At 40.3% G+C, this 26,008-nt stretch overlaps 3 protein-coding genes across 5 annotated transcripts in view; 1 reads left to right on the forward strand and 2 right to left on the reverse strand.

The window, feature by feature from the left end:
* The window catches only part of LOC138589334 (SLIT-ROBO Rho GTPase-activating protein 3-like), a 38,550-nt gene extending 31,016 nt beyond the window's left edge, over positions 1 to 7,534 (reverse strand). The window contains exon 1 of the mRNA XM_069659575.1: positions 7,405 to 7,534. The gene's annotated coding sequence lies outside the window, so the exon portion shown is untranslated. The remainder of the gene's footprint in view (positions 1 to 7,404) is intronic.
* Positions 7,535 to 9,261: 1,727 nt separating this feature from the next.
* Positions 9,262 to 11,822, reverse strand: LOC138590134 (U8 snoRNA-decapping enzyme). 3 transcript variants are annotated; one of them, XM_069660702.1, is made up of 5 exons: positions 11,801 to 11,822; positions 11,484 to 11,615; positions 11,216 to 11,256; positions 9,896 to 10,145; positions 9,262 to 9,775 (listed from the first exon to the last, which is right to left on the reverse strand). In XM_069660702.1, the coding sequence occupies exons 2-5, from the start codon at positions 11,613 to 11,615 to the stop codon at positions 9,530 to 9,532; spliced, it is 669 nt and encodes a 222-aa protein (XP_069516803.1). In that variant the 5' UTR covers positions 11,801 to 11,822; the 3' UTR covers positions 9,262 to 9,529. The 3 variants fall into 3 exon arrangements, with proteins under 3 accessions (XP_069516803.1, XP_069516802.1, XP_069516804.1); XM_069660701.1 differs by having other exon boundaries at positions 9,263 to 9,775; positions 11,484 to 11,805; XM_069660703.1 differs by lacking the exon at positions 11,801 to 11,822 and having other exon boundaries at positions 9,263 to 9,775; positions 11,479 to 11,534.
* Positions 11,823 to 12,856: 1,034 nt separating this feature from the next.
* gss (glutathione synthetase) lies at positions 12,857 to 24,003 on the forward strand. The gene is made up of 13 exons (XM_069660308.1): positions 12,857 to 12,941; positions 13,671 to 13,812; positions 14,986 to 15,131; positions 15,292 to 15,367; positions 16,347 to 16,486; positions 16,911 to 17,027; positions 17,501 to 17,581; positions 17,742 to 17,819; positions 17,957 to 18,026; positions 19,557 to 19,751; positions 19,927 to 20,008; positions 20,294 to 20,483; positions 22,098 to 24,003. Exons 2-13 carry the CDS (start codon positions 13,681 to 13,683, stop codon positions 22,219 to 22,221), a joined length of 1,431 nt encoding a protein of 476 aa, XP_069516409.1. The 5' UTR covers positions 12,857 to 12,941; positions 13,671 to 13,680; the 3' UTR covers positions 22,222 to 24,003.
* Positions 24,004 to 26,008: the final 2,005 nt, after the last annotated feature.

Consider the following 26,008-nt stretch of genomic DNA (forward strand, 5'->3'; position numbering starts at 1 on the left):
CGTGCGACCTTAATCTGCATAGAACAAAGCGAATGAAAATGATCTGAGGGAGAGAGAGGGGAGGGGTGGGGAGAGACTCAGCAAAAGAGCAGGGAGAAGAGAGAGAGCGCGATTGGATAAAAGAGGGGGGGAAGCAAAAAGGGCAACAAGGGCAGAGGGATGGGGGTTATCTGGGAACAGGGTTTCATACTTAAAGTCAAGGTCATTGAAAGCAGGAGGACATGTGGTACACGGGGTGAATATAAAGTACATTGAAGATATAGTGTGATAGAGCCTTATTGGTTCAAGGGGATTTTCTGCTAATGTCTACCAAAGAAAGAAAAAAAGCACTACGCAGAAGTAATACAAGAGGGATATTGTGTTTGCGGTTCTGGCCGATACTGAATGGGGATTTCCTGACGCAGCTTAGATCAAACCACAGTGTGCTTCATTGACCCCGTTACTGTAAAGAACCTTATCTTGTGACATGTTTATCCCAGAAGTGTATCTCTATTTTCAAAATTGCTGAATCGTTTCTCAACAGCTGCCTCCTGATCCCTGCAAAATTGAGACAAAGCCAAACTGTTGCTAACGCAGTGCAAAATGTCACAAACAAAAAAAACGCATGGGTGTTAACGGCTCTCTCGGCCAGATGATCTCACATCCTGACTAGATGACTTCTGGGAAATATGAGGCTTCAGCAGCATAAAGCATCTTTATCAGCGCGGTATGATCGCAGATAAGCACTGAAATGTTGAAAGGATGCATGAGAGCGGCGAACATGATCGTATGCTAATCTATGCTGTCAGACGTGCAACAGCTGTACGATCAGCGCTCTCAACACGAGTCAGGTAGAGTCAGGTGTGACACTTATTTGTGTGACAGACTGATTGGAGAGGCTCTTATAGACACAAACATGATTGAGAGAAGGTGCATGATGTAATTTATGCTGCAGAACAGAGCAGATGGAGGTAAACAGTTGGAAGGTTGGAATAGACCTCGTTAGAAAACCAAAGCATATAACAAAATAAAAGCCCTAAAGAATGACTCAAACTGTATCTTACTGTGTTATTTTGTAGGATGTACCTTAAGTGTACTGACATGAAGTGTAATAACAGACGACAGACAGGACCTGAGCTGTCATAGTTACATGTTACACCTCATCATGACCTGAAATTGTTTCAGCAGGAGATTAAAATGTGTTTCAGTTTACGGTGGAGCCACAGCTGCTGGGCTCGGTCATGTACCTTCGAATGAAGTTATTTCACTGGACATACAGTGTCTGGCAGATATGTCGCAGTTGCCTTCAGTGAATGATTCGCTTAATTAAAGGGACACTCCACCTATCTTACACATCAAAGTCAGTTTACCCATCCTGACAAGTACTACCCTGATTGTGAAATTGCTTGCATAATGTCTGCATGGAGAGCACCTTAGTATGACAAAATCACTCTGCTGTGTTATCTTAACTTGGAACAAATGACTAGTTCTTGTAAGAGAGCTGTGTAAATTAAGTTTTTACTAAGTAAGGAGTTTTTAGCATATAAACAGACCCCAGACAGTCACAAAAAATGTGTGTTCTTCTATATGTTGGGCAAAACTGCGAATGCATTCCAGCTATAGATCAAGTCACCATGACACAGGGCTTACAGCAACAGGCATGTGCAGGAAGATGACTGTGGAGATTACATAAGACATACATAGGAGATAAAACTATGTGAAGTCAGTAAACTTTTTTATTTCAGTTCACATTTTCACATTAAAACAGGAGGTCTAACCAATGTGACGTTTCTGCTTTGCTAGCATCTCTGACAAACCAAATCTAACAGCAACACCTCACCACTGGTGAGACTAACTCAAACACAATCTTTAAGCTTAAAGGTACAGTATAGTAAGAAACGTATAGTAAGTATAGTAATTAGTATAGAAAAATAAAATAAAATATAGACTTTTACAAATATAATATAATGTAAATCATCACTTATGGGCCTCTATACATGTGTGTTGGTGAGTGTGTGTGCAGACCCTTGTATTACCGTTCCCTCTGGATGTATTCTGTTTTGCTTTGCACAGGACGTTTTCATGAGGGGTGCTGTTGTAGTTCCCTGAGCCAATCACTGTGTAGAGGTGAGTGTGGGAGTGGTTCAAATGAGCAACTGGACCCCATTTAGACCGGCGAACATGGCGAAAGAGCTAGGCAGAGCTGGCCTTCTTTCTGTTAGACAGGTAGGTGCCTCAAACCAGGTAGGACAAGCTAATCGGCGGTTAGCATGCTAGCGCAAAGATAACCGGTGGTTAGCATGCTAACGCAAAGGTAATCGTGATGCTGTTGGTGTTAGCTCGGCGGGGTGTGCGTCTTTTCGCAGGAGAGAGTGAGAGTGAGCTTCTAATGACGAAGAGCCCAGGAGGAGGGGCCCAGTTTGAATGTGTTGTTGACAAAATGCAGAGAAAAACCCTACTTATTATACCTTTAAAGCATAACTATCATCTAAACTAACTTGCTGACATGCTAATATACTTTAATATCACAGACACTGATAATAAAATCATAGTGTCTATCTTTCAACTAATGCTAACGGTAACTTTATAATCATAGAGCGTTGCCTTGCTAGCCTCAATGTGCAACAGTACAATTAGCCTAGCTAACTCCTCCCTCGGACGCTGAATTCAGAGCCATCTTTGATTATGTCTCTTTGCAGATAGAAATATAACAAAAACAACCATTCTCCACTTTTTGTTGATACCAGGCATTTTCATACACAACAAGACTTTCTCTTATTTCCTCACCCCCCTTAGCTACATGCCATTAAATTTCATGTATTGTGAATTCATTTAAAATCTGTCTCGTTATTACCCTAGCCTCAATCTCGGATCCCATTGGCTAGTCTGATGACAATATAGCCTCTGGGGACAACAGTGCACATGCTGGGCCAGCAGTTAGCGATAAACGACTTCAAGTCAAGACTTCCTTTTCCGCGTGCTGCATTGTTTACAGAAAAATAAACCGTTTTTCCTGTGATTGACTTAAATTAACGGGTCTTTCAACATCATGATGCAGATTAGTAAAAAGTAAAAATGAAGCTTTGTCAGGTCTGTCCTCAAGAGGAGAAGAAAACTACTTTTAAAATGCTTGTTTGTTAAACGGAGGTCAGATAGATAATTTCAGATGCATTCGAAATTTGATTAAATCTAAACGCTGAATGGCTTTCGTCAATTTATCTCAAGTTGAATTTTAGATCTAGAACAGATTGTTAGCTGAACTTGCTGCAGATGTCTGTTTATAGAGATTAATAAGAAGCTGAATCATCGTCAGATAGCCGCTGATGGGAGTTGGGATGTCAATTACGGCGCTTTTGCTCTCCACACAGCCTGCTGATACGTGATTGGTCAATATAAGTCGGACTGCAAGAGAAGTACGAATGGAAACCTGAACACTTCCCATCCCTAAATTCCATGTCCCTGCCTACAGATTCTACATGGCAATGTAGAAATAGAGATTACCCTAATTTAGATAAAATATATAATATAATCCTTTAAAGTCTAAGAAACTCTTACTGAACAGCTGGATAACAGCATAATGCTAAATGCTAAAACACAGTGAACAGTAGTTCAAGTAGAGAAGAGTCATAAACAGTGAACTGACTCTTTAATGTCATTTATGCAGCAATATCTATGTTTAGTTTTTTACATTAGCAACTTGAAGCTACTGGTCAGACCAGACCAAATATGGCTGCAGCAGCAAAACCCCTGACTGTGATACATTGAGTGAGAGTTTAATTTATTGCTGACAAATTTAACTTTTCATTTATGAGAGGAAGAAAGTATTACTTCTTCTTTCATGAGTTACATTGGCTCGCTTTCAGATGAAATGTACACGACCAATTAAATTCAAAGCTTGCACATTCCCAAAGGCATGCTACTGCAGAAACTGAAGTGATCTGCTTTGAAGCCTGGAAGCTAATTCACAAGTCAGCTCATTCATTGGTTGCTAGATTGCAAAGCAAATCTGAATGCAGCTCATAAAGCCAACCTGATTGCACTACAACAGGTAGAGCGCCGTCATAGCGGCTCTGGCCCCAGGTTTCATTTAGAACGTGTCATAAGATTTAGGGCGATGCAAGATTAGCTATGCAAAATAGCAAAATTCAGATTCATCATGTCAAGTTTGTTTCTTGCCAGAGTCTCTATACGCTCTTCTGTAGCTTTTCTCGACTGCTTGTGCTGCAGCTGCCGTAACAAACAGGAAACAGTATCATAGTCGCTACCAGAGGTTTTTACTCTCGCACCATCTGTACAGAATTACTCTGTACCTGCAAATCCTGCCCAAAGTTTTCAGCAGTAGCTTAATCCTGGTTCTCATCCTGCCAAAACACACACAGGAGGAAGACTAGTTTCAAGGTGGCAGTAAAGAACTGCATATAATGCCAATGACTTAATGATGCACATATAGTTTAAAGGTGTAGATTTATAGTAAAAGGGTGGACATTAAACGTGTTTGGCAATGTAGCTTGATAAGTATATTCTGCTAAAAGTATAAGGTGCCTTTCAGATTCTGGCATGGTACCTAATTGCAATAGCACTGAGGACAATTTGGCACCAGACAGCGCTGCAAAATTAAAGCCAAAGGACACAGAAAAAAAATCCACTGCAGTCAACATTTCTTGGGGCCTGCTGTGGTTAAGTTTTATATAGAGGATCCTTTACAGGTTATGTTTGTGGAATGCATACCTGTAAATCCTGGCGGAAGGAAAAAATGTGTAAAAAAGTCAAATGAAACAGCACAGTTGGGCACTGTTAGCATGCTCCTAATGTCCAGCAAACCAGCTCTACAGCATTTTCCTCAAAACTTCAGATTTAGTTCTAATGCTAGTGTCGACCTCAGGTTATACTGTACAACAGGTTTTATGTGTGAAAACTACAGGGGTAGAAAGTAATACAAATATGTGCTCAAAATACTGTATTCATGTGTAAGACAATTTTGATATACTTTACATAAATTATTTAATTTTATGCTACTTTATACTACTAGTAGTACTACTAGCCTACTCTACATTTTGGATATTGTATTGTACCAATATTGCATTTTTTAAAACTTTTTTAGCACACTACATTTGCATCTGACAGCTTAGTAATAGCTTGCATCGATAATTATAATGAAATATGCATTTAACATAATACCCTATATTTTATTCTGATAGGCCCATTCTGCATAATAACTACTATTACCTTAGCTCAGGGGTGCCCAATCCTGCTCCTGGAGAGCTACCTTCCTGCATGTTTTAGATTTCTTCGTTCTTTAACACACTTTATTTGAATGATCTGCTCGTTATCAATCAACTGAAGCTTCTCTGGGAATTGATAATAAGCAAAACATTAAAATCAGCTCTCCAGGAGCAGGATCGGGCACCCCTGCTTTAGATACTAAAAGGTGGGGTATGCAATCTGAAGAAATATAGTTTAAATTGTGTATATTGATGATAAATTGTGGCTCTAAAAACCTTAACAAACATTGTGTGGATACATTTCATGCAAGAGAGAGCATCAAAACAGCAAGTATTGTGTTACGTTAGCTAGGTTCTGGGTTAGCTAACTGTTGCGTCTCTTGCAAAGCTAACGTGCAGAGAGGGCAGCATGGCGACCTACAGCCAACACACCTGCTCAAGACGGTTATACTCGCAACACTCGTGTGATGGTGTAGATTAGAATCGAAATTCTTCACCGTAAATATTGCCTAGAAAGTCTTTCTACTCTGTTTTGTCTTATTTATCGAAATTAAAGGACTGAGCTCCCCAAATATTACCTCGTCCTTGTAAACGTTGCTCATGTTGCTTCAAATTTTGAGAAAAAGCTGATTTTTGGGATGTTTTGATGCAGTGAAAAAAAAGGTTCAACCTAAATTGTGACTCTAAAAACCTTAACAGATAAATTCCATGCAAGAGAGAACATCAACGTATTGTGTTACGTAAGCTAGGTTCTGGGTTAGCTAACTGTTGCTTCAATTGCTGTTAAGCTAACATGCAGGGAGGGAAACATGGCGACCCACAGCTAACACACCTGCTCGAGACGGCTATACTCACAACATGCTCATTGTGCTCATGCTTACTAAAGTTAACATCACAGCAATAGCATATCTTGGCAGACTATAAGTAAGCTGAATGTCTGTGGGCAAGTGCTGTGTGACTCGCTCTAAGCCACTTTGTTTGTGGCCCACTTACAGAGCCAGGACTGTGTAGGCTACAAACACCAGATTTTTTTTTGCAGCGCACACGAAGAATAGAAAGAGACATACGCTGAATTTGACAGAAGGTGTCGTGGATTAGAATCGAAATTCTTCACCGTTAATGTTGCATAGAAAGTCTTTCTACTCTGTGTTTTGTCTCATTTTACCTAAATTAAAGGACTGAGCCACCGGGTCCTTGTTAACGCTCATATTGCTTCACATTTTGAGGGAAGAACAGTCTGACTTTTTTTATGTGTTTTGATGCAGTGAAAGAAAAAGGTTCAACCATCATTTGAGACCAGACTGGACTTGTTTTTCAGAGGGTGATTTTTAAAAGAGCAGTATTTCATACTGTGAGCTGCATTGCCATGATTAAAATCAATGTTGACACTCAGCTACAAGTCAACAGACAGTTATACTCTTGGCAATACCATACTGTATGTTTAAGAAACAGCCCCTGATGCCGACACTAGAGCTCCTTCTAGGGTTAGGTAAACTTCAGCTCATCAAATGAAACAAACCCTTTCTACAGTACAAGAGCTTTTAGCACAAAAACATCTTAGACAAGGCTGCTCTGTTACATTACCGTCACAGTCTTTGTTGTTACACTGAAAAGCAACAGCACAAAGGAAACGCTACTTTGTAGATGAGAGGTCTGTTTAACCATTTGCTCTTTATATAAAACAGAATTAGCTATCAATATTCTAGCTGATAAGAAGAGGCGGGGGGTTGAGGGGGGGCAAGCCCAGGAGTATTGAGTTATATTTACATTGGCCGTAAATCACCCCATATGGTCAAGGCACTGTAGCTCTGCTCCACACAATAGCCACATAAACACCTCAGCATCATTACAGAAGCATGTAAACACATGCACGCACACGCACGCACGCGCACGCACACACACACACACACACACACACACACACACACACTGAGCAACAACACTGAAAATGGTGCACACATATTACATAATTGATATCACTGACTGTCAGTGACCACATCCATTTGTCCACTTAGAAATCCCCAAGTGAATAGTGTCCCCTTTAAAAACACTAAACTATATATAAACACACAGACATATTTACTTTAGTCACGCATGTACACAAGCATGCATGCTGTTTTACACATGCACACACACACACACACACATATATAAACACACAGGTTGTTATTGGATTCACGAGCGGCATGACAGCCGTACATACCTCACTTTGTAGTCCTCTGTGTCTCTCTTTCTGTTCGTCAGTTCTCCTCCTCTCCTCTCATCCCTCGTTCCCTCTATCACACACACAGAGAGCAGTGTGTTTGAATCTGACAGATTTCTCTCAGCTCAGTACCCCCCTCCCTCCCTCCCCCTCTCTCTCTCTCTCCCTCTCATTTCTCAGGCACACACACACACTCAAAAACAGCCCTCCCTCCTTCCTTTCTTTCTTCCCTCTCCTGCCAAATATGCCAAATAACCTCCCTTCGCTCGCTCTCTCACTCGCGCCAGAGCTGCCTCTCTCCTCCCCTTCCCTCCCTCTCTGCCTTGTGTAGCACTGCTGAAGCCACAACCTAAGCCACGCCCCCTGCTCCCCCCTCTCCTCTCGGCGGCTATAAATACCGCTGCTGCTATGAATATACTGTCTTCCTCCCTCAGCATCCCTCGCTCCCGCTCTCTCTCCCCCACTCCATCCATCCATCCTTTCTCTCCTGCACTGCCCTCCCTCCCTCGCTTGCTCTCTCCATCCCTTTCTCTCTCGCAATGTTTTTCTGATGACCTTGTATTACTCGCCCTTACAACACCATCACATGACAGCATCCTTTCTCTTTACACACTCCAATGCAAGATGCAACCGTTTCCACACACACACAAACGCACACATGCAAGCTTTGAGGAGTCATGTCCTCAAGCTGCTGCATTAACACACACACACACACATACACACACACACGAAAAAGAGGCACAGACTTGCAGAAACACATGCACACGCAGCAGTGTTTCGTACTAAGCGTCTCCTTTGCATCCTGTCTGTTGAGCCGGATGTGGTGCGTTTTTTCCTATTGACAGCTGAGAAAAAACACTTTGATTGAGAGACAGCAGATCACACTGCTCTTCACCTGCTCTTTCAGAAATTAATTACACTTTTATGATGTATTATACTAACACCTGCTCAATCTGTAGTTATTATAAATGAATGTAAATGTCCTTGTAAAATGCAATGAGTCTAGAAAAATGATTGTATCATAAAGATGAATAAAAGATGAGTCTTTTCTAAGCGCCCTTCATCTTTTCATTCCGTCTTTTTGCAACATACTGCATCCAGCGATCAGTTATTGATGTGCATTTATCTCACTGAACGCAATATAGTAAACCTGCTGCAAGGTGAATGAATCAAAGCTAAACTCCTGTATTTCACTGTACAGGCTGATTCAACAGCAGAAAAATAAAGAATTGCGGACGGATTCATATTGTACACTTACAGTAGGTATCATGAACATTAGGGCAGCATCATGTCTCTGCTTTTGCTCTCTGCCAGCAATATTGTCTGGGAATGAGGTTACTAACATCTGGTGCAGGCGCGTTATGCGCACCGAGGGTACACTTAAACGGAATCAAATCTTCGCCCGTAGGCTGTATAGTATGTCACGGACGTAATTAATCCTTGGATTGCACCAGCGCTGCCGCACTTATACTTCACAAATAGAAGCACCTAAAATGTGAGCAGCATAAAGACAGAGAGCAGATTCAACATGATTGAAAGGTAGTGTTTGTTTTGACAACGATGCTTCTTGATCTTGGCTGTAGTGTACAAAAAGGTGCCTATGCAGTACCACAGAAGGTTGCACAACCCCGTGTGATGCCAATAAACTCAGATTTATTGTCACATGTTGGGTTTTAAAGGCACTTACGCCCTGCTTGCAGGATGCCGATGTGTGTCAAATTACTAATAAGGTCTAGATAGGCTAGATATAAAAAAGGTTTGATGCAGGATTTTTTAATACCCATAACAATTGCTTCTATATAATATAATTAGTTTTTCCAGTTTGATATTAACAAGAGGCGTAAAATGACAGAAAAAGTTGGAATATAATGGAGTGCAAATTATTTTATTTCCATTAACGTTGAAGCAGTTGATGTTTTCTTGAAACCGTTTGATGCAAAGTAGGCAATTATGAGTCACCATCTGAGGATCAGTATGACACTCTGGGTGTGTGAGTGTGTGTGTGTGTGTGTGTATGTGTGCAGGATTAAGTTTGTGAGAAGGATTGTGGCGAACACTGCCGATGGCCAAACTGCGTCTACGTGCATGCTGGAGAGGATGTGCAGAAGCATGTGCAGGTGTGCTTTCAAAACCGTTTCCTGTTCGCCTCAGTCAGCGCGAGGGCCGCTTTCAGGTCATCTGCGGTGTGTGTGTGTATCTTCAAAGAGTGTGCGAGGGCTTTGTGCAACTCCTCAGGGGCAACCAGGTTTAGGCGCAGCAGAGAGTCGAGCAGCTGGGAGCGAGCGTTGCCGATGAAAGAGTGCGAGAGGAAAGCTGCGAGGCCTCCCCCGCCTTTCATGGCGTAAAGCGGGACTCGGACCATTCCTAGTACCTGGAGGGAGAGAGAGAGGGAGAGAGGGAAAACAGGTGATGAGGAACAGAGCATGAGATTGGGCAAATGGCTGCAATCAGTCACTCTAGAAGGAGAAGGACATAAACACATACACGTTACCTCTTGTCCGTGATCTGTTGCAGTGGATGCAGCCGCTTTCTCCACCTCCCTAATCTGCTCCTCATCCATCTTCCTAACATAGAAGTGAGTGATGAGGCGAGAGGAGGAGGAGGAGGAGGAGGGGGAAGAAGAAGGGGCATAGCAGGCATCAACATGGTCTTCTACTGATATTGGAAGTGCCACGCCCAACTCTTCCAACAGTTCCCTGCTGAGCCCCGCCTCCAGGGTCTCCTCCTGTGGGTTAACGAGCCTGAGGTGTGGGAGGAGGGGTCAAAGGTCAGTGTCAGCTGTATCGCTCTCCTGTGACTCCTCATGTGCAGAAGTATATAAATCAAGTGGGTTGAAAAGCTCATTGGATTCTAGTCTGCAGCTTCTCCTGCATCAAGTAACAGCCAAGTCACAAGACATTGGATCTTTAAAGATACATAAAGAGACAATGTAGAGACACACACTGAAAAACAACTTTAGAAGGAGTTAAGTGCATGGTCTAAGAAAACATAAAGGATACCTTCTACAGTATCCCCGCAGTAAGGCCAGTCTGTAGAATAACCTCCTCTATTGTTTATAGTCTTTTCTGTCAGATTTGTTTTTATTTTTAAGACAGTAGTTCTTTAAAATTGTTATAAAAGCATGCTGTCAATCAAGGTCAGATAACTTTTAAAGAAAGCACATGGTTGCCATTGTTTACTGTATCAAAAGACTTTTCTGTGACGTTCCTTTTTGTGCATTTAGCTGGACAGCTTTAGCTTGGAAAATACTACATTTAAGCCAAAAGTGTGCCTGTGAGAGCAACAGTTACTAGATATTTTATGTGTCAGGGCATTGATTTAGTGACGTAAAATGTTTCCAAACTTAATCGCCTTCCCAGCTATAAGTGTAATTTATTCACTTACCGAAATACTACTTCTAAGCAGGTTTATGAATATGAAGTGCGTTTGCTAAAATGCACTCAAAGACTGCACTCTCACGCCTCTGACTTTGTTAATTCAGTTTTCATGCTATTTGTATATGTCATCATGGTTTGGTCTTTTCTACTTGCTGCATTAGAGAATTTTACTGTGTTGGAGCTTGAATTGTATTAATATGTAAGTGTCTGGCAATTGCAAGGAACCTTCAGAAGAACATGTCATGCATATATCTCTGTTTGTCTTTGTGGAATAAGCATTCCACTGACTTTGTCCTAATGTTTGTTCTAAGCTGTAAAGGTTTACACCATTTGAAGGGGCTCATCTGGGAACAAAAAGAGACTTACAAACCTGAGCTAAACGTACCTTTTTCACATTAGAGGATAAAACAAAAGCTGCACCAGGAATAACTCACCCGCCAGGGAAACCCAGCAGACCATCAAAGCGCATCTGCATCTGTGGGAAGTGACAAAGTAAGACTGACACACTGCTGCATCCTCACACTCTCACACACACATGCGCGTGCTAAGGGACAGACAGGATTTTATGCAAACAGGCACGAACATTGAAAGCAAAGATGTGCATCACTTGTACAAGGACTCAATCATTTCCATCGATACACTACTCCATCCACACTAACACACTTAAATACATGCATGTGCACACACATACACACACCTCACCAGTATGATATGTTTAATGGGAATTCTCCCAAACAGCTGAGTTTTCGTGTCACAGTAGACCATCACATGGCATGCATGCCTGCAGCCTGAACACGCCAACGCCTCCTCCCTCGACAGCTGCTCACTCGCCATCTACAAGATAACACACATAAACAAAGCAAAATTATACACACAGTTCAGTGCTAACTGATCACTCTGCATGGCTGCCCCCTGTCATATGCTGCTAATGTAACATCATCTGAATACAAGTGATGTCTTTGTTCTTTTACACCCCTTCCTCATATGCTAGATACACAGAACTGACTGAACCTACTGACTTAAAGCATGTGGGTTTGTTTGCAGAAACCTTATGGAAGGCTACAACCAGGAAGCTTAAAGGAAGTTCTTTGTAATTTGGAAATGCTTTAGCTCCCTCTGCTGGTGTGGAGGAGGCTGACAGCTGGGGAAATGCCTGGCCAAGACTGATTTGTATTGGTGTAGATTTACAATAATTCACATATTTCACACTGCATAGGTACTTGTTAAATGTACTTTTATATGGTTGTCCTATTGTAACTAATCATTACATTTATTTTTGTCTTATTCTAATTTTGAACATTATCATTCCATAATAATATCGTTATTAACCACATTTTCTAGCATTTTGAAATTAAAGAAGAGCTGGTGGTAATACATTTACAATAATTATTGTTAATTATGTTTCTCTTAAATGTATTCATCAGTGCTATCCAAAAAAACATGAAAAAAAAAAACATTCAAGGGGATTCCTCTTTCTGTCAACATGACACACCTCTACACCGCTATACTTAAAACATTACATTATTTTTTGTTAGATATATTCGTTGTAACAGTTCTGTTTATGTTACACTAATACACTTGAAATTCGGGTTCATGTGGCTGCAGCTCAGAGCAAAACCGTTTTAGTCAATATAATTTATTTCAATTTTTATTTATTATGTTTTTATGTTTTATCTAGCCCATAACTGCCGGCGCCCTTTGATTTTATTTAAACAGGTCTGAACAATAAATCATGACAGTGTTGTGTACCTTTCTTTTTCTCAAACAACATTACTATGACTTTATAGGCTATCATGGATTCAAGCACAATAAATACGTGTCACAAAAAAGCCCACCTGTACACCCAAAAGACTGCCTCTTCACAGTGTATGTGTCTTTTAATTCAACTAAATTGCTGTCTCATTCTTCGGTCAGCGTTTTAAACACAGGTTCCGTCACTACCTCTAAAGGTCTTTTTTTTGTGACGTACTGTTCTCTGATTGGCTAAACAAAGCAAGTATTTCCTGTGCAGCCAATAATAGCTGCCGACAGACAAATGTGCAATGGCTCGTGGGTAGGCGTATCGCAGAAGTGGACTTTCATACATTTCAGGCGACTGTGTTGATATTTCAGCGACATCCACCTTGAAGAGGGAGAAAGACTAGACGAGCACCTCAAAAGGTAATGTTTCTTGCATTTACAGACCTGCACATTGTGCTTGCAAACCTCTATCGAAGGAGACAAAACTCTGACAGGAGAAACCTGCTAGCCTAAAAGTTATGGTTAACCTTAGGTTATGTACAAAAGCCATATTTATTTGTATGTAACATTTTCTTTCAATTTAAAGTTTAATATTCATACAACTTAGACCGGCTTGGATAAGGAGATTTGATCCCTCCTCGCATGACCGATGCTGAGCAACCATTGCACCTTGCTGTCCATTTCGGAAACTTTGAATATATCGCCATACCGCAGACATCTTGCACCCTTTTTCACGCTTTATGGAAGACATAAGATGAGATAGTCCTTTATTGATGCCCCGGGGGAAATTCAGGAAGAGGTGCGGTGCAGGCAATGCACACTCGTGCCGAGTTAATGTAGCATTACGTCAAGCTTTTTTTGTGGATCATTGGGCACTTAGGCATAATTAAAGCATTGTTTTATCGGGCGTAATCTGCAGATACCTATAAGTGCCGATAATATTGTGCACCCCTAATCATAATTGTTTTGATGATCAACATCTTAATAACAGATTTTTTGTTCTAGTACTGAGTGTGAAGCTATAAAGTTTAGTTGATTAGTTGTAGTATTTTCGCTTAAAGTCCAATAAAACTGCATGTTCAATTTCTCTCTCCACTGTGAATACATCACAGGGGAATTTACTCAATGTTTTTTCTGTTCATATTTCAGGTAAATCAAAATGGCCCAGGGCGTACCAGACCAGGTGATGATGAATACTAAACTAATAAAAGAATTGGCAGATGTGGCAAAAGATGCAGCACTTCTTCAGGGTGTGCTTATGAGGATCAAGGAGACCCCCAACTCCTCAGAGGTGAGAAATGAATACATAAGCATCTTTTTATTTGACCTTCAAAGATTATAATAATGTTATATTACAGTGGCTCTGCCCGGCAGACAACATTTGTATGCCAGTTCAGAGACCTTCTCCACATAATTCAGTAGGCCTACATTGTACAATGGCTGTTTCTCATAATGGAACTTGTTCAGCCATTTAGAAAGTGAAACTATTCTTCACATGAAAGGAAGTCTGTAAGTGTTTTTTTCCCTTTCCTTACAATTGTATGCCAGTTCAGGGACCAGGGATGTTTCTCATAATGAAACTTGTGCAGTGATTTAGAAAGAGAAAGAAAGTCTGTTCGCTGACGTTTTTTTCCTTTCAGAAGGAAACGTAACTTGTACAAACAGTTTAGTTATAGACCCAGCACTCCCTCTTTATATTCTCCATATTCTCATATTATTCTCTGTTATGCTAACTGTATGGATAAATGAATAAATAAATAAATCTACAGCAAAGGCACATTAGAGAAGTCTCATCCTAATATCTTGTCATTTTATGTATTGAGCTGTGCACTGTGGAAAATTTATGGAAAACACAGAAGTTCTTTCTCTAAGAATTTAAAATTTGCAAATTAATTTGAAAATGATTGTGTAAGCCTTAAATGCCAAAATACTCTGGTGTTGCAACCTCCGAGTGAACTGAGAGACTTTTCTCCCTTATGTATATGAAGCTTCTGTCGGACCTGTTCTTCAGGAGAGTACACCTATGACTGTAGGCCATTACTGTAACAGACTGTTAGAGTCAGCAATGTTTCATAGTCTGTCTAAAAAGGGATCATGGACACTTTTCTAAGAAAATATAGAATTTCTAGTCTTAAAAGATATGAACTTGGATATTTATGAACTGTGATTACACACACAAGTGAACCACAGCCAGTTAGCTAGGAAATGACTCCATACCACTGTTGGCGGTTAAGCCTTTGCAACTGAAACAGGCGTGTCAATGTGAAGTCATGTTAGGAATTTTCCCGCTTTAGGCCACCGGATTGGAGAGAGGTATTTTTTTAAGCTTTTGTTTGCATTAGCGGGGATCTTTAGCCGAAATGTTTATTTACATTCCTCACATGCCATGTCCTGTGATTCTGTTTTTTGCTGAATGGTTTTATATTGTCAGCATTGTCTTACATTTCTATTATGTGTTTTTCAGTTGGTGACCTACGCTCCATTTACGCTCTTCCCCACACCTGTGCCTAAGGCTGTGTTCCTCCAGGCTCTGGCTGTGCAAAACCATTACAACACACTGGTGGACAAGATCAGCCAGGACCCAGACTTTCTGCAGGAAGCTCTGGCAAGGTAGCATGTTAGCCTTACAATAATGATGGTATCCTCAGTCATTTGGAAATGTAACTACTGTATGAGTACTTCTCCTAATTACCATTTAATAGTTAAATTCTGTGGCAAGTTGTGTAACATTTTCAGGATTTTAACACAGTGATATATATTTTGTTTCTAGCACTGTTGCTGTCGATGATTTCACTGGGAGGTTGTTCAGGATCCACCAACAAATCCTAAAAGAAGGAAGAGCTCAGGTATGTCCTCTGTCAATCTGATGAGTTACTGGCCCTCGCTCTTACTCATTTTGTTATTATATAGATATAAATACACTGGAAAGCAAGCGTCATGAATTTGGCTTTTAAGTAAACCAGTAAGTGCAACAATGTCACAGCTCACCAAAATACACTAAAACCAAAATGTAATGTGTTTTGCACAATAAATAATACTTATGATTCATTTATGATAATTAATTTACTTTCCCCTTTTTTCAATTTAAAGGGGCCATATCTTTTAAATGGATATTCTCATATTTTACATGGGTTCTCATTTTTTTATTGTTCACAGTGAAAAAGTGAAAACTGCATAAATCCGTGTTTTTCCAGAGTTACATTTTTACAAGAAGGTCGCCTCTGAAATGGGCCGTTCAGAACAGCTGCAGGTTTCTAAGTAGAACCTTGCTTTTGCTGAAATCGACCAATCGTCATTCACCATCATTCACCGCCGTTCACCTCAGGTGGCCTTCTCGCTACTACTAGCTTGTAGTCAAGTCGTTGTCAAGATTTCATCTTACTATTCCGATACCTCCTGCCGATTCTGGCTCGTACGTATAAGGCCGAATAACTGATCCTAGAGCAGCCATGTTTTCTACAACTTTGGAGTGACAGTGCAGTACGGCCACGCCCCCACGTGGGATTGCACATGTGGGGGCAGGGCTACGTGGTCACTCCAAATACTGTCAGCTAATCGTGGCTAAGGTCTGACCTTTGAATGGCAAAACGGCTTGTTCGTTTCGGGGCGAAGGAGAGGCTCCGAAAAATGTATCATTAACCATGCCCATGAAAGTTGTTTAATGTGAGTTCTGTTTCTGCAGCACCTTGTTTGTCTGGTAAATGGTCCAAAATCCCAAAGTTATAGATTTACCATCGTATAATATGAAGGAATAAAAGATAAGCCATGTGTCCTGATCATTTATTTTAGGTGATCTAATTAGTCTCATTCTATTCTTCTTCCCAGTCGATATTTTTGGGTCTCAACCGCTCAGACTACATGCTGGACCAGAGGGAGGACGGGTCGTCGTCCCTGAAGCAGATAGAAATAAACACCTTTGCTGCCAGTTTTGGAGGTCTCTCATCACGAACACCAGATGTACACAGGTAAGTCTGATATTAGAATAGAAAGGTTTATTTTTAGGTTTGATAAAAAATAAAGAGGTTAGTGGTGGAACTAAAATGCATGTAACATTTATATAGCTGGGGATGACAAATGTGATGGGATGACTTTTGGTGATCAGCAAAACAGGTCATAAACTAGGGCTAAAAGCTGCTCCAGGCAGTCAGATTTGGTCTACAGAAAATCATGTCATACAGTCTGGTTGGCCCTTTAGGCAGTATTTTTTTTGTGTGTTGAAATAAATGGAACATAATCTTTGCCTAATCAAACCACAGTGTGTTTTTAGTTTTTATGGAAATGAACAAGTAACTGACAGAGAGTGAATTTAAGATGCAGTTAGAGAGAAAGGAAACATAATTTGAAGTGATTAACACTGCAGTTATTACAGATTATTCTTTATGTTGACAGACACATTCTTAAGGTGGCTGGCAGACAGGAGGAGAGCCAGCGCATCCTGGACAACAACCCTGCAGCTGGTCTGGCGAGGGCTGTTGCCAAAGCCTGGGAGCTGTATGGATCAGAGAGGTAGGAACTAATTATATCCTCTAAATGCAGCCCTATTCAGCTACACATCTTGTCATGTCATACACTCAATGTACAATCTACTTAGCTTTGATTCACATAACAAACAGGCAGGATTAAAACAGCTTTGTGGTTCAATTTTCCCAATGTGCTTAAATGCAATCTGACCAAACCAGTACCACAAACCTATGGTGGATGGGACCATTAAAATTGTCCAGTAGGTTTAATGTTTGCTGACGTTGGAATACCCTTTCCTGCCATAAGTATATGCTTGGCATCATGTGCTTGAAAACAAAGGCATATATTGTATGTAGCAACCATATGTCACTCATTAACACATGTTACACCAGACTACACTGTCCAGCCTGATTTTTATTTGTTTAGAAAGCAAGTTCAGTATTATTTACAGCAGCATTCAGATGATTAAAGTAGCAGCATTCAGAGTATTTTTACAAGAGCAATTGTTGTCTCCACAGGGCAGTCGTCATGTTCTTGGTTGAAGACAGCCAAAGGAACATCTTTGATCAGCGATACATTGAGAGCGAACTGTGGAAGAGGTAAGCATGAGTACAGAGGATTTTTAATGGAAACCAGCATTTCTTTGTCTGATGCCTCCTGACCAAGTGGAATATTTTCAAGTAGTTTGTCTGTTTTGTGAATTGTTTGGAAAATGGGTCTTTCTGTAACCAGGCGATGTCGTACATCTCTTTCTTTCAGAGACATTCCCACAAAAAGAAAGCGGTTTGACGATGTTAGTAAATCAGGTTCCCTTGATCAAGACAAGAGGCTATTTGTGTAAGTTTGTTTCTTTCTGTTAAGTGTAGTTGAATAAATGGTATAACATATTTCACTCATAAATTCAAACTATATGTTACATAAAGCAATAATTAGGATCAGTTGTACTTACTGTGCATTTATGTTCCTTTTCTCAGTGACGGTGAAGAGGTTGCAGTGGTGTACTTCAGGAATGGCTACATGCCCCAGAACTACACTTCTGAACAGGTAATCACTTCAATCTTTATTCCTGGTTGTAGTAATTTTAGTAACTGACAATATGAAGTAAAGACAAGACGCAGAATAATGTTTTCATGCAGACCCCGCAACCTACAAGAGTTTAGTTAAGTCTGATAGACATATTTATTATTCTGCCACATTGGACTTGATTGGCAGAATAGTCACTTCTCTCATTTGGTTGTTGTTTGCGTGTAATTAAAGTAACTTATAATAAGAGGAATGTTTTTTGACCAGTTAACAGCTGCTTGCTAAACAGACCCTAAAGGCATGCTCTGCATTGTTACCTCAGCTTTAAAGTTCAATGGTGTGAACACTCCCTGTGTGACTGTGAGTTCTGTCCTCTACCTCATTCTTCTGTCAGGGCTGTAAACACGGGGTCACATGTTCCCGGCCCACCAGTCAAGGACATGAAAAGTTCTTTATTTACCTTAAATCATTTTGCAACATTTTAAAATCTTTTGGAATATCTTATTTTAATTAAGGTGCAAAGGAAAATGTAATTACATCTTCATCTTCAAAAATCAGAAACTCCCGCCCCTCAAAGCTCTGTTGTAAAGTCGACCCTAAACTAGGGTTAGTGCCAAGGGGTGGTATGGGGATTTGCTTGGGCTTATTTTATTGACCTAAGCAGCCCCCCTTTCAAAAGCTTGCCTCAAATTCCCACCTGTTGTGTGTTTTTTTTTTGTTTTGTTTTTTGTCTGAGACCTCTATGTTACCATAGCTGTACATGAAACTAGCAGCCTCATTCAAAAGAACGAAGGGGATGTGTCTGTTCATGCATTGCTAATCTTTAGCCTCCTGAGACCCTGCATCCTCATAAGGGGACACAGGCTTCCATCACAGCACCATAATAATTAATTCTGCGAAACTTAGACCCTTTGGTCGCATTCATGGAAACTTTGTCCATCACCCTGTGGTCACAAAAAAAAACTTGTTTATTTAATGCGTATTAACAGTTGTAGCTTGATATGGCAGACAAATTTGACTAATTTTATCAATAGCAACAAGCTACAACACCGTTACGACAAGGTACTCACATGAGGACATTGGGACTTTTCCAATGTAATACAAAGACAATTCTTAGGTTTTATACTTATTAGGTCCTATTAATCCCCAAAAGGTAGGAGAAATTAAAAATGCATACCAAACAAAAGCTCGGGTCTCAGGAGGCTACACCCACTTTAGAGTAAAACATCTACAGTAGACCTATGTGATAATATGGAGTAAATCTGAATCCAAAAACAATGTTTTACCTGTAGAATTTGAAGGCCATTTGATTGATTGTTGTTTGTGTCTTGTATGAATCATTAGATAATATGTAAAGTACAGACTAAAAAGACTTTTTCATGATTGATTTGCATTCATCACATGGCATCTTATTGCACTGTATTTTAGCTTATTAAGGCTGGTCTGAATGTATGTATGTGTTGTATTGAAATATTAGCTAGTTAAAATGTCTGGGTCATAGCAACATTCTCGACAGAAGTTGAAAATAAGTTTGTGTTTTTTGACTTGTAGACTTGGGATGCTCGCCTTCTGATGGAGCGCTCCCGGGCGGTGAAATGTCCGGACATCAGCACTCACCTGGCTGGAACCAAGAAGGTCCAGCAAGTCCTCGCCAGACCTGGAGTCCTGGAGAAGTTCTTCCCCGATCAGCCCAAAGCAGTGGAGCTGATTAGAGAAACGTTCGCTGGCCTCTACACTCTGGACATGGTGAGAAAATAACACAAACTGCACAGTTATTTCATGTCTTTATATTGGTTTCCTATTTAAAGCTCACAGTATGTATTAACATGAAATTAAATAAAGCTGTAATTAACTCATGTTCAGGATTGTGGCTTTCATGTTTTTAATTCCTGTTTTGTGTCTTTGTTGTTGCTGTGTTTAGGGACCAGAGGGTGACAAGACGGTAGCAATGGCTTTGGCAGCACCAGACCGGTTTGTCCTGAAACCTCAGCGAGAGGGAGGAGGTATGATGTCAGAGACATCTTAGAAATTAATTTTCCCCATGCAGCAAATCCTTAAACCACAGCCACTTTGGTTACCTTTACATAAACAGGGAAGAATGTCTCAGAAAATGAGAGTGTAGCTTAAGTTACTAAAAGTCAGTCTCAGGTAAAAGTAAAATACAATTCAAAATGACACATCGGCTCTAACTAGATATCTTAACTTATAAGTTATCTAACTAATGTTGAACTACCCTGTAAGGCATCAGGTTTTTCCTCGCGTAATAATTACACCATCATTTTCCCCAGGTAACAACATCTATGGATCAGAGATCTGCCAGGTCCTGGAGGAGGTGAAGGAGAGTACAGAGAGGACGGCTTATATTCTGATGGATAAGATCCACCCAGCACCGGTGCAGAACTACCTGATGAGACGAGACGCTCCTTTAGTCATCAGTAACTGTCTCAGTGAACTGGGAGTGTTCGGAGCATATGTCAGGTATTTTGCACATGCGTTTTGTGTAAATGGAAGATGCAATCGTCTTACTGTTAAAGATTTTTCACTTCAGAACTAACTCGTAGACAGCTTTTTAAAGCTTAATGACGAGCTTCAACTTATTGTTCAGCTGTTTTTGTTCAGTCTCTTTCTCGGCAGCAACAGGCAGCTGCTTCCAGGAAAAAAGAAAAAAAAAACACTACCTGCTTAACACCGTACAGCAGACAGACACAGGCAGAGACTAGGTGGTTTATGTAGTGGAACTTGTTCAGAAACAGCTTAAAGGTATAATAAGTAGGATTTTCCAAGTAAAATAAAATATAGGCTTCCACAAATATAATATAATATAAATCTTCACTTCTGGGCCTCTATACATGTGTGTTGGTGAGTGTGTGTGCAGACCCTTGTGAGACCCTTCCCTCTACATCTATTCTCTTGTTTTGCTTTGCACGAGGCGTTTTCAGGAGGGGCGCTGTTGTGGTTCCCTGAGCCAATCACAGCGTATAGGTGAGTGTGGGAGTAGTTCAAATTAGCAGCTGGGCCCCATTCAGACCGGCGAACATGGCGAGAGAGTGATGCAGAGTTAGCCTTCTTTCTGTGGGACAGAAAGGTGTCTCAAACCGGGAAGAACAAGCTAACATGCTAGCACAAAGCAAAACGACGGTTAGCATGCTAGAGCATTGGTAACCGTGATGCTGTCGGTGTTCTCGCACAAGAGAGTGAGAGTGACCTTCTGGTGATGAAGAGCCCAGGAGGAGGGGCCAAGTTAGAATGTGTTGTTGACAAAATGCAAAGAAAAATCCTACTTATTATACCTTTTTAAAAGCCTGATCTTCTCCCCCAGAGTTGGTGGTCACAAATAACAAAGCTTTAAGACAGTGAATATTGGATAAACATGTGCCATGTGACCAGAAACAAAGCTTTGAATGAGTGTTCATAATGCCTAGAAACGGCTAAACATTAAAATAACCTATTTAAAACACGTTAATAGACTTATTTTGGGGTCTAAATGACTATTAATTACAGACAGTTTTGGCTGTTGCATTGCTCTCTTCGAAGCCACCAGACTCCATGAATGAAAACTGTAATTTTACTTTGCAGAACACAGGAGTTGCCAATCAATTACTGCCTCCATTGGTTTTTGTTGTATGGTTATTTGTTTTTTTTTTGTCTTAAATGTTTTTTTTCCGATCCAACGCAATATTTCTTATATTATTTCCTCATAATATTTCTCGAGCCAGCTGTAGGAAAGCAACTCGTGCAACGTGTTCTTCAAGGTAAAATCCCTGTTTTTGTCAGTGGGGTCTGGTGGCGTAGAAAGGAGCGATGTTAACTTAATTTTCAAACGCCAAAAAGCATCTCACTTTGAGGCATCTCTCTTTGGAGAACCGTCCACATTATTGGTTAAAACTTCTTAAAACAATCTGAGCCTGTCAGTGGCAAAAAGATGCTCTTCAAAAATAGGGCCCAGGTTTAAAAAATAACCCCAGTGACAATAACAATTTGAAAGTGAAGCCATTATAGTATCAGTCAGAGGAGTGTGTGCTTGTTAACTGTTTGGTTACTCAATCGAACATTAACTTGTCTTAACGCATGTTTCTCCTTGTTTCCTCACAGGCAAGGTAAAGACATGGTGATGAACGAGTGTGTGGGTCATCTGCTGAGGACCAAGAGTTCTGAACACTCAGACGGAGGAGTCGCTGCAGGGGTTGCTGTGCTCGACAATCCTCTCCTCGTCTGACAGTTTGCACTCCACATGCTGGGCTAAAGGACAACACTGAGATCAAGGTTGCACCATTCAAGGCATATCACATGAAAATAATGCCAAACAGACGTGTGCCTCACATTTTTTAGCAGTTTAGGTTCAGGTGTTGCTCAAAACCATGAAGCTATCATTCATTCAGGATTCCTCCTTGTATTATAGGTGATGCAGTAAAAACAATGTGTTTGTAATATTTGTAGTGCAGCTGCTTTTATTACCAATATCAGTGGTTCAGGTAGGGTTTATGGACCATGTCTGTTGACAGTTTTTGATATCATGTTGGAATGCTGCTGAAATATATAATCAACGGTTTAGGAAGTTTACACACTAAGTGATATAAACACCTTATTTTTGAAGATATAATTACTATCTCAGTACGGTTTCAGATGTTTAAATACTGGAACCTTCATTTACCGCACACGAAGAGAGGGCCAGATATAAACTTTAAGGCCATAATCTCTCATTTGTCATCTTAATATAGCAAATCTTTTAATAGTTTAATAAGTCTCTATTTTTGATACAACATACGGTTTGCATCGACAGAAGCAAAACATTGCAAACCTCTTAAAGCGGGACTGAACTGCCATCTTGTGGCTCACTTGTGTTACTACAACATATTAGGTTGGGTTTCTCTGATGCAGTGAAGGCTCCCAGTAGGTTACTGACCGGTGGCTCAACATCTTACAACATATTGCAGTATAATCCAACACTCCTTCAGCAACCTAACAGTCCGTAACACAGTTTACTGTAATGTTCAATTTTGACTGTGTTATTGGAAAATTGGATTTAATCAGACTCTGTAACTGTTGCCATAGTTTTAACTGCAGTGCAGATTTCCATGTATGTACAACTCTTTAAGGAAATCAATTATTAGAATGGCAAAAACTTTAAAGGGGAGGTCCAGGTTTAACAGGAATAACAGTTATAATCTCTTAACAGTTTGAGTTTAGAAGAAAGGCAAGAAAACAAAATCAAGTGTCCTTAAGCAGCTGTTTCTGCTGTTCATCTTTTATTTGACGATATCACTGGAGCTATTATGATTTGGACAACTTACAAACCATTAATGTTATACATTACCTGCCTCAAAAGCTCGATTCAACACAGTAAGATGCCTGAGAGGACTACTCTATATATTTTTTTTAAATGCTCTTTAATGCTCTTAGGTCATAGAAGAGCCCTTTAACAATCACACCAGTACCATTATTCTTCATTTAAAGCCCCAAACTATTTCTTATGTCAAAACGACATAAGATGTCTGAATTTAACTGTTAAATCTATTTTGAAGTTGGTAGAAAAGTGTCATTAAAAGAGGTGAATCCACACCTGTGAACTGTAGTGTACATACAGATACTGTGACATTTTGCTGTGATTTCTTAACACTTTGGTGCTTTAACAAAACCAGTGTTTAACAGTAGCCCTGTCATTTTCAAAAGCATTAAAAAAAAAAGTTTGAATTACAAATAATCATTTAACGTAGAAGTAGTTAATAATTTATTATTGTGGCACCTCTCATACATGAAATACGGTTTAAAGAACTCAGCAGCTAATCACCATTTTATGGTTTATTTTTATAATTTCATATGTTTCTTAGGGTTTTATTAAGACTGGAAAGAAATTGTTTTATTATAGGGCAGGTTGCATTCTAGGATTAATACTGTGTGTGCAATAGAGTAAGACCTTTATTGAAAATGTTAATATATGATGAATGCAAATAAAGAACCAAATGTCACTGGACCAAAAAAATATTCCTCAACATGTTAATAAAAGAATAAACTCTCTCTTTGAAGCTGCTCTTTCCATTTCGACTCATGTAACCTCACCACAAACATTTCAAACACAGTAGCTAGACCACCGCTGATTCTTTATTAATGTAATTCATAGAAATGGCTTGTCTTATTTTTTTGTTTTTTTAGATGATTCTTTTGGCCTTTCAGAGATGGAGAGAACAGTGGAGTCAGAAACAGGGGAAGGGAGAGTGGGCAGGACATGCGGCAAGGGCACAAAGGGTGGTAGTCGAGCCCGGGGCCACCGCATTATGGACTGAGCCTCTATACATGAGACGTGCGTTTTAACTGCTGAGCTAAAGCGGCGCCCAAGAAGTAGCTTGTCTTTTACAGGAATATGTTGATATTTAAGGGTGAAGACGGAGAGAAGATCTGTCCCACTCATGTCTGTGTGATGAATATAAAGCTACAGCAAGGAGAAGGTTAGCTTAGCTTTATATAAAGATGGAAAGCAAAGGGAAATAGCTGGCTCTGTTAAATGGATTGCACTTTTCTAGTCTTCCAACCACACAAACACTTTTACATTACACGTCACATTCACCCTTTCACACACAATCTGATGGCAGAGGCTGTTGCGAAGTGCCAATCTGCCCACCAGGATCTATCTCACGCACCGTCACAGACCGATGGCTACGCCTTCAGGAGCAATTTGGAGTGTCTCGCCCAAGGACAAGTCGACATGTGGACTGCAGCATCCGAGGATCAAACCGCCAACCCTCTGACTGAGAGATGACCCACTCTACCACTGAGCCACAAGCTGAAAGTAATGCTGATTAGCACCTCTAAAGATGACTGTTTGGATTACATAAAAACCCTACAACGAGTTTATAGTGAGCTTCAGAAGTGCTGATCAAAGAGCTTGTTTTTCATTCTTTAGTTTCAGCACACTCATTTTGTATTTCTCATATAAACATACATTCTAAAAGTGGTATTGATCTTCTCACTGAACTCTAAAACAAAAAAAGTGTAATTCCCTCAATGTCACACTGTTCCCTGTGTAATATTATGGGACATGATTGATGGGTTTAGATATGCATCTTGGTCCATTAGGGGAGATATCAGAGTGCTCTGAGCATTGTGGAGTCTAATGTCAGAAATCTGGGTTATGTCAGACATCAAAGTCGGAAATCTTTTTTACTTTTCCTGGAAGGAGAAAGCTGCTTCCTCTTCCTGTCATCTTTGACACCAGCAGTGTCTGAGTCACAGAATGTGACGTGGCAGGGTTCGTGTGATGCCAGCATTAATAGCCGTTACATCTTGAGATGGAAAAGGAGACTTGAAGCCCCTGTGAGGAGTTTTTTGCTGGTTATGAAACGGGACTGAAATTAATTCTGATCACTCTATATGACCTACAAAAGCAAACCAGACCATCAGTGACAAGATTGATTATTTTGATATAGTTATTTTAATGCCTGAAACGGCAGACAGGGGGTAGGGGTCAGACGAAACGATTACCTGCACGTTGCCTTTGTTTAAAGTGAGTGATACATATGATTGTTAAAGAAAGCAGGATACTTTTGTTGTTAAAAAACACCACTTTAGCATGTACAAGACAAAATCAACAACAAGATAAGAGGTACGGCTTTGTTCACAGGGGGCACCAACATCAACACAAACTGAAAGTTCCTCACAGCAGCTTTAAAAGATGCCTGGATGCCAGATGTTTGGGGTCTAAATAAACAGAGCTGAATCCATAAATGTTGCCCCCTGCTGGAGTACAGTGTTGCACTTGTCTTTATGTTGAGCATTCAGAGCATCCCAGATAGTGGTGTACTCAGGCTGTTTGAGGGGAACAGGCAAATAAAAATAAAAAGGGCACCAGCTGTATGCCATGTGGCACCAGCACGCAGAGGATGTGATGCAAAACATAGTGAAACTAAATCCTTGGGAGGCAAACAGGGCCTTTTTTAACTTTGTCTCACGCGTAGGAGTGTATGGAGGCTGACTAATTTTCCAGCATACATCATTTGAAAAGTTGAGTT

This window comes from Semicossyphus pulcher, unplaced genomic scaffold (assembly GCF_022749685.1).
Source record: "Semicossyphus pulcher isolate SPU_LCO1_2020_fin unplaced genomic scaffold, fSemPul1.0.p SCAF_13, whole genome shotgun sequence".
In the NCBI taxonomy this organism is placed as follows: domain Eukaryota; kingdom Metazoa; phylum Chordata; class Actinopteri; order Labriformes; family Labridae; genus Semicossyphus; species Semicossyphus pulcher.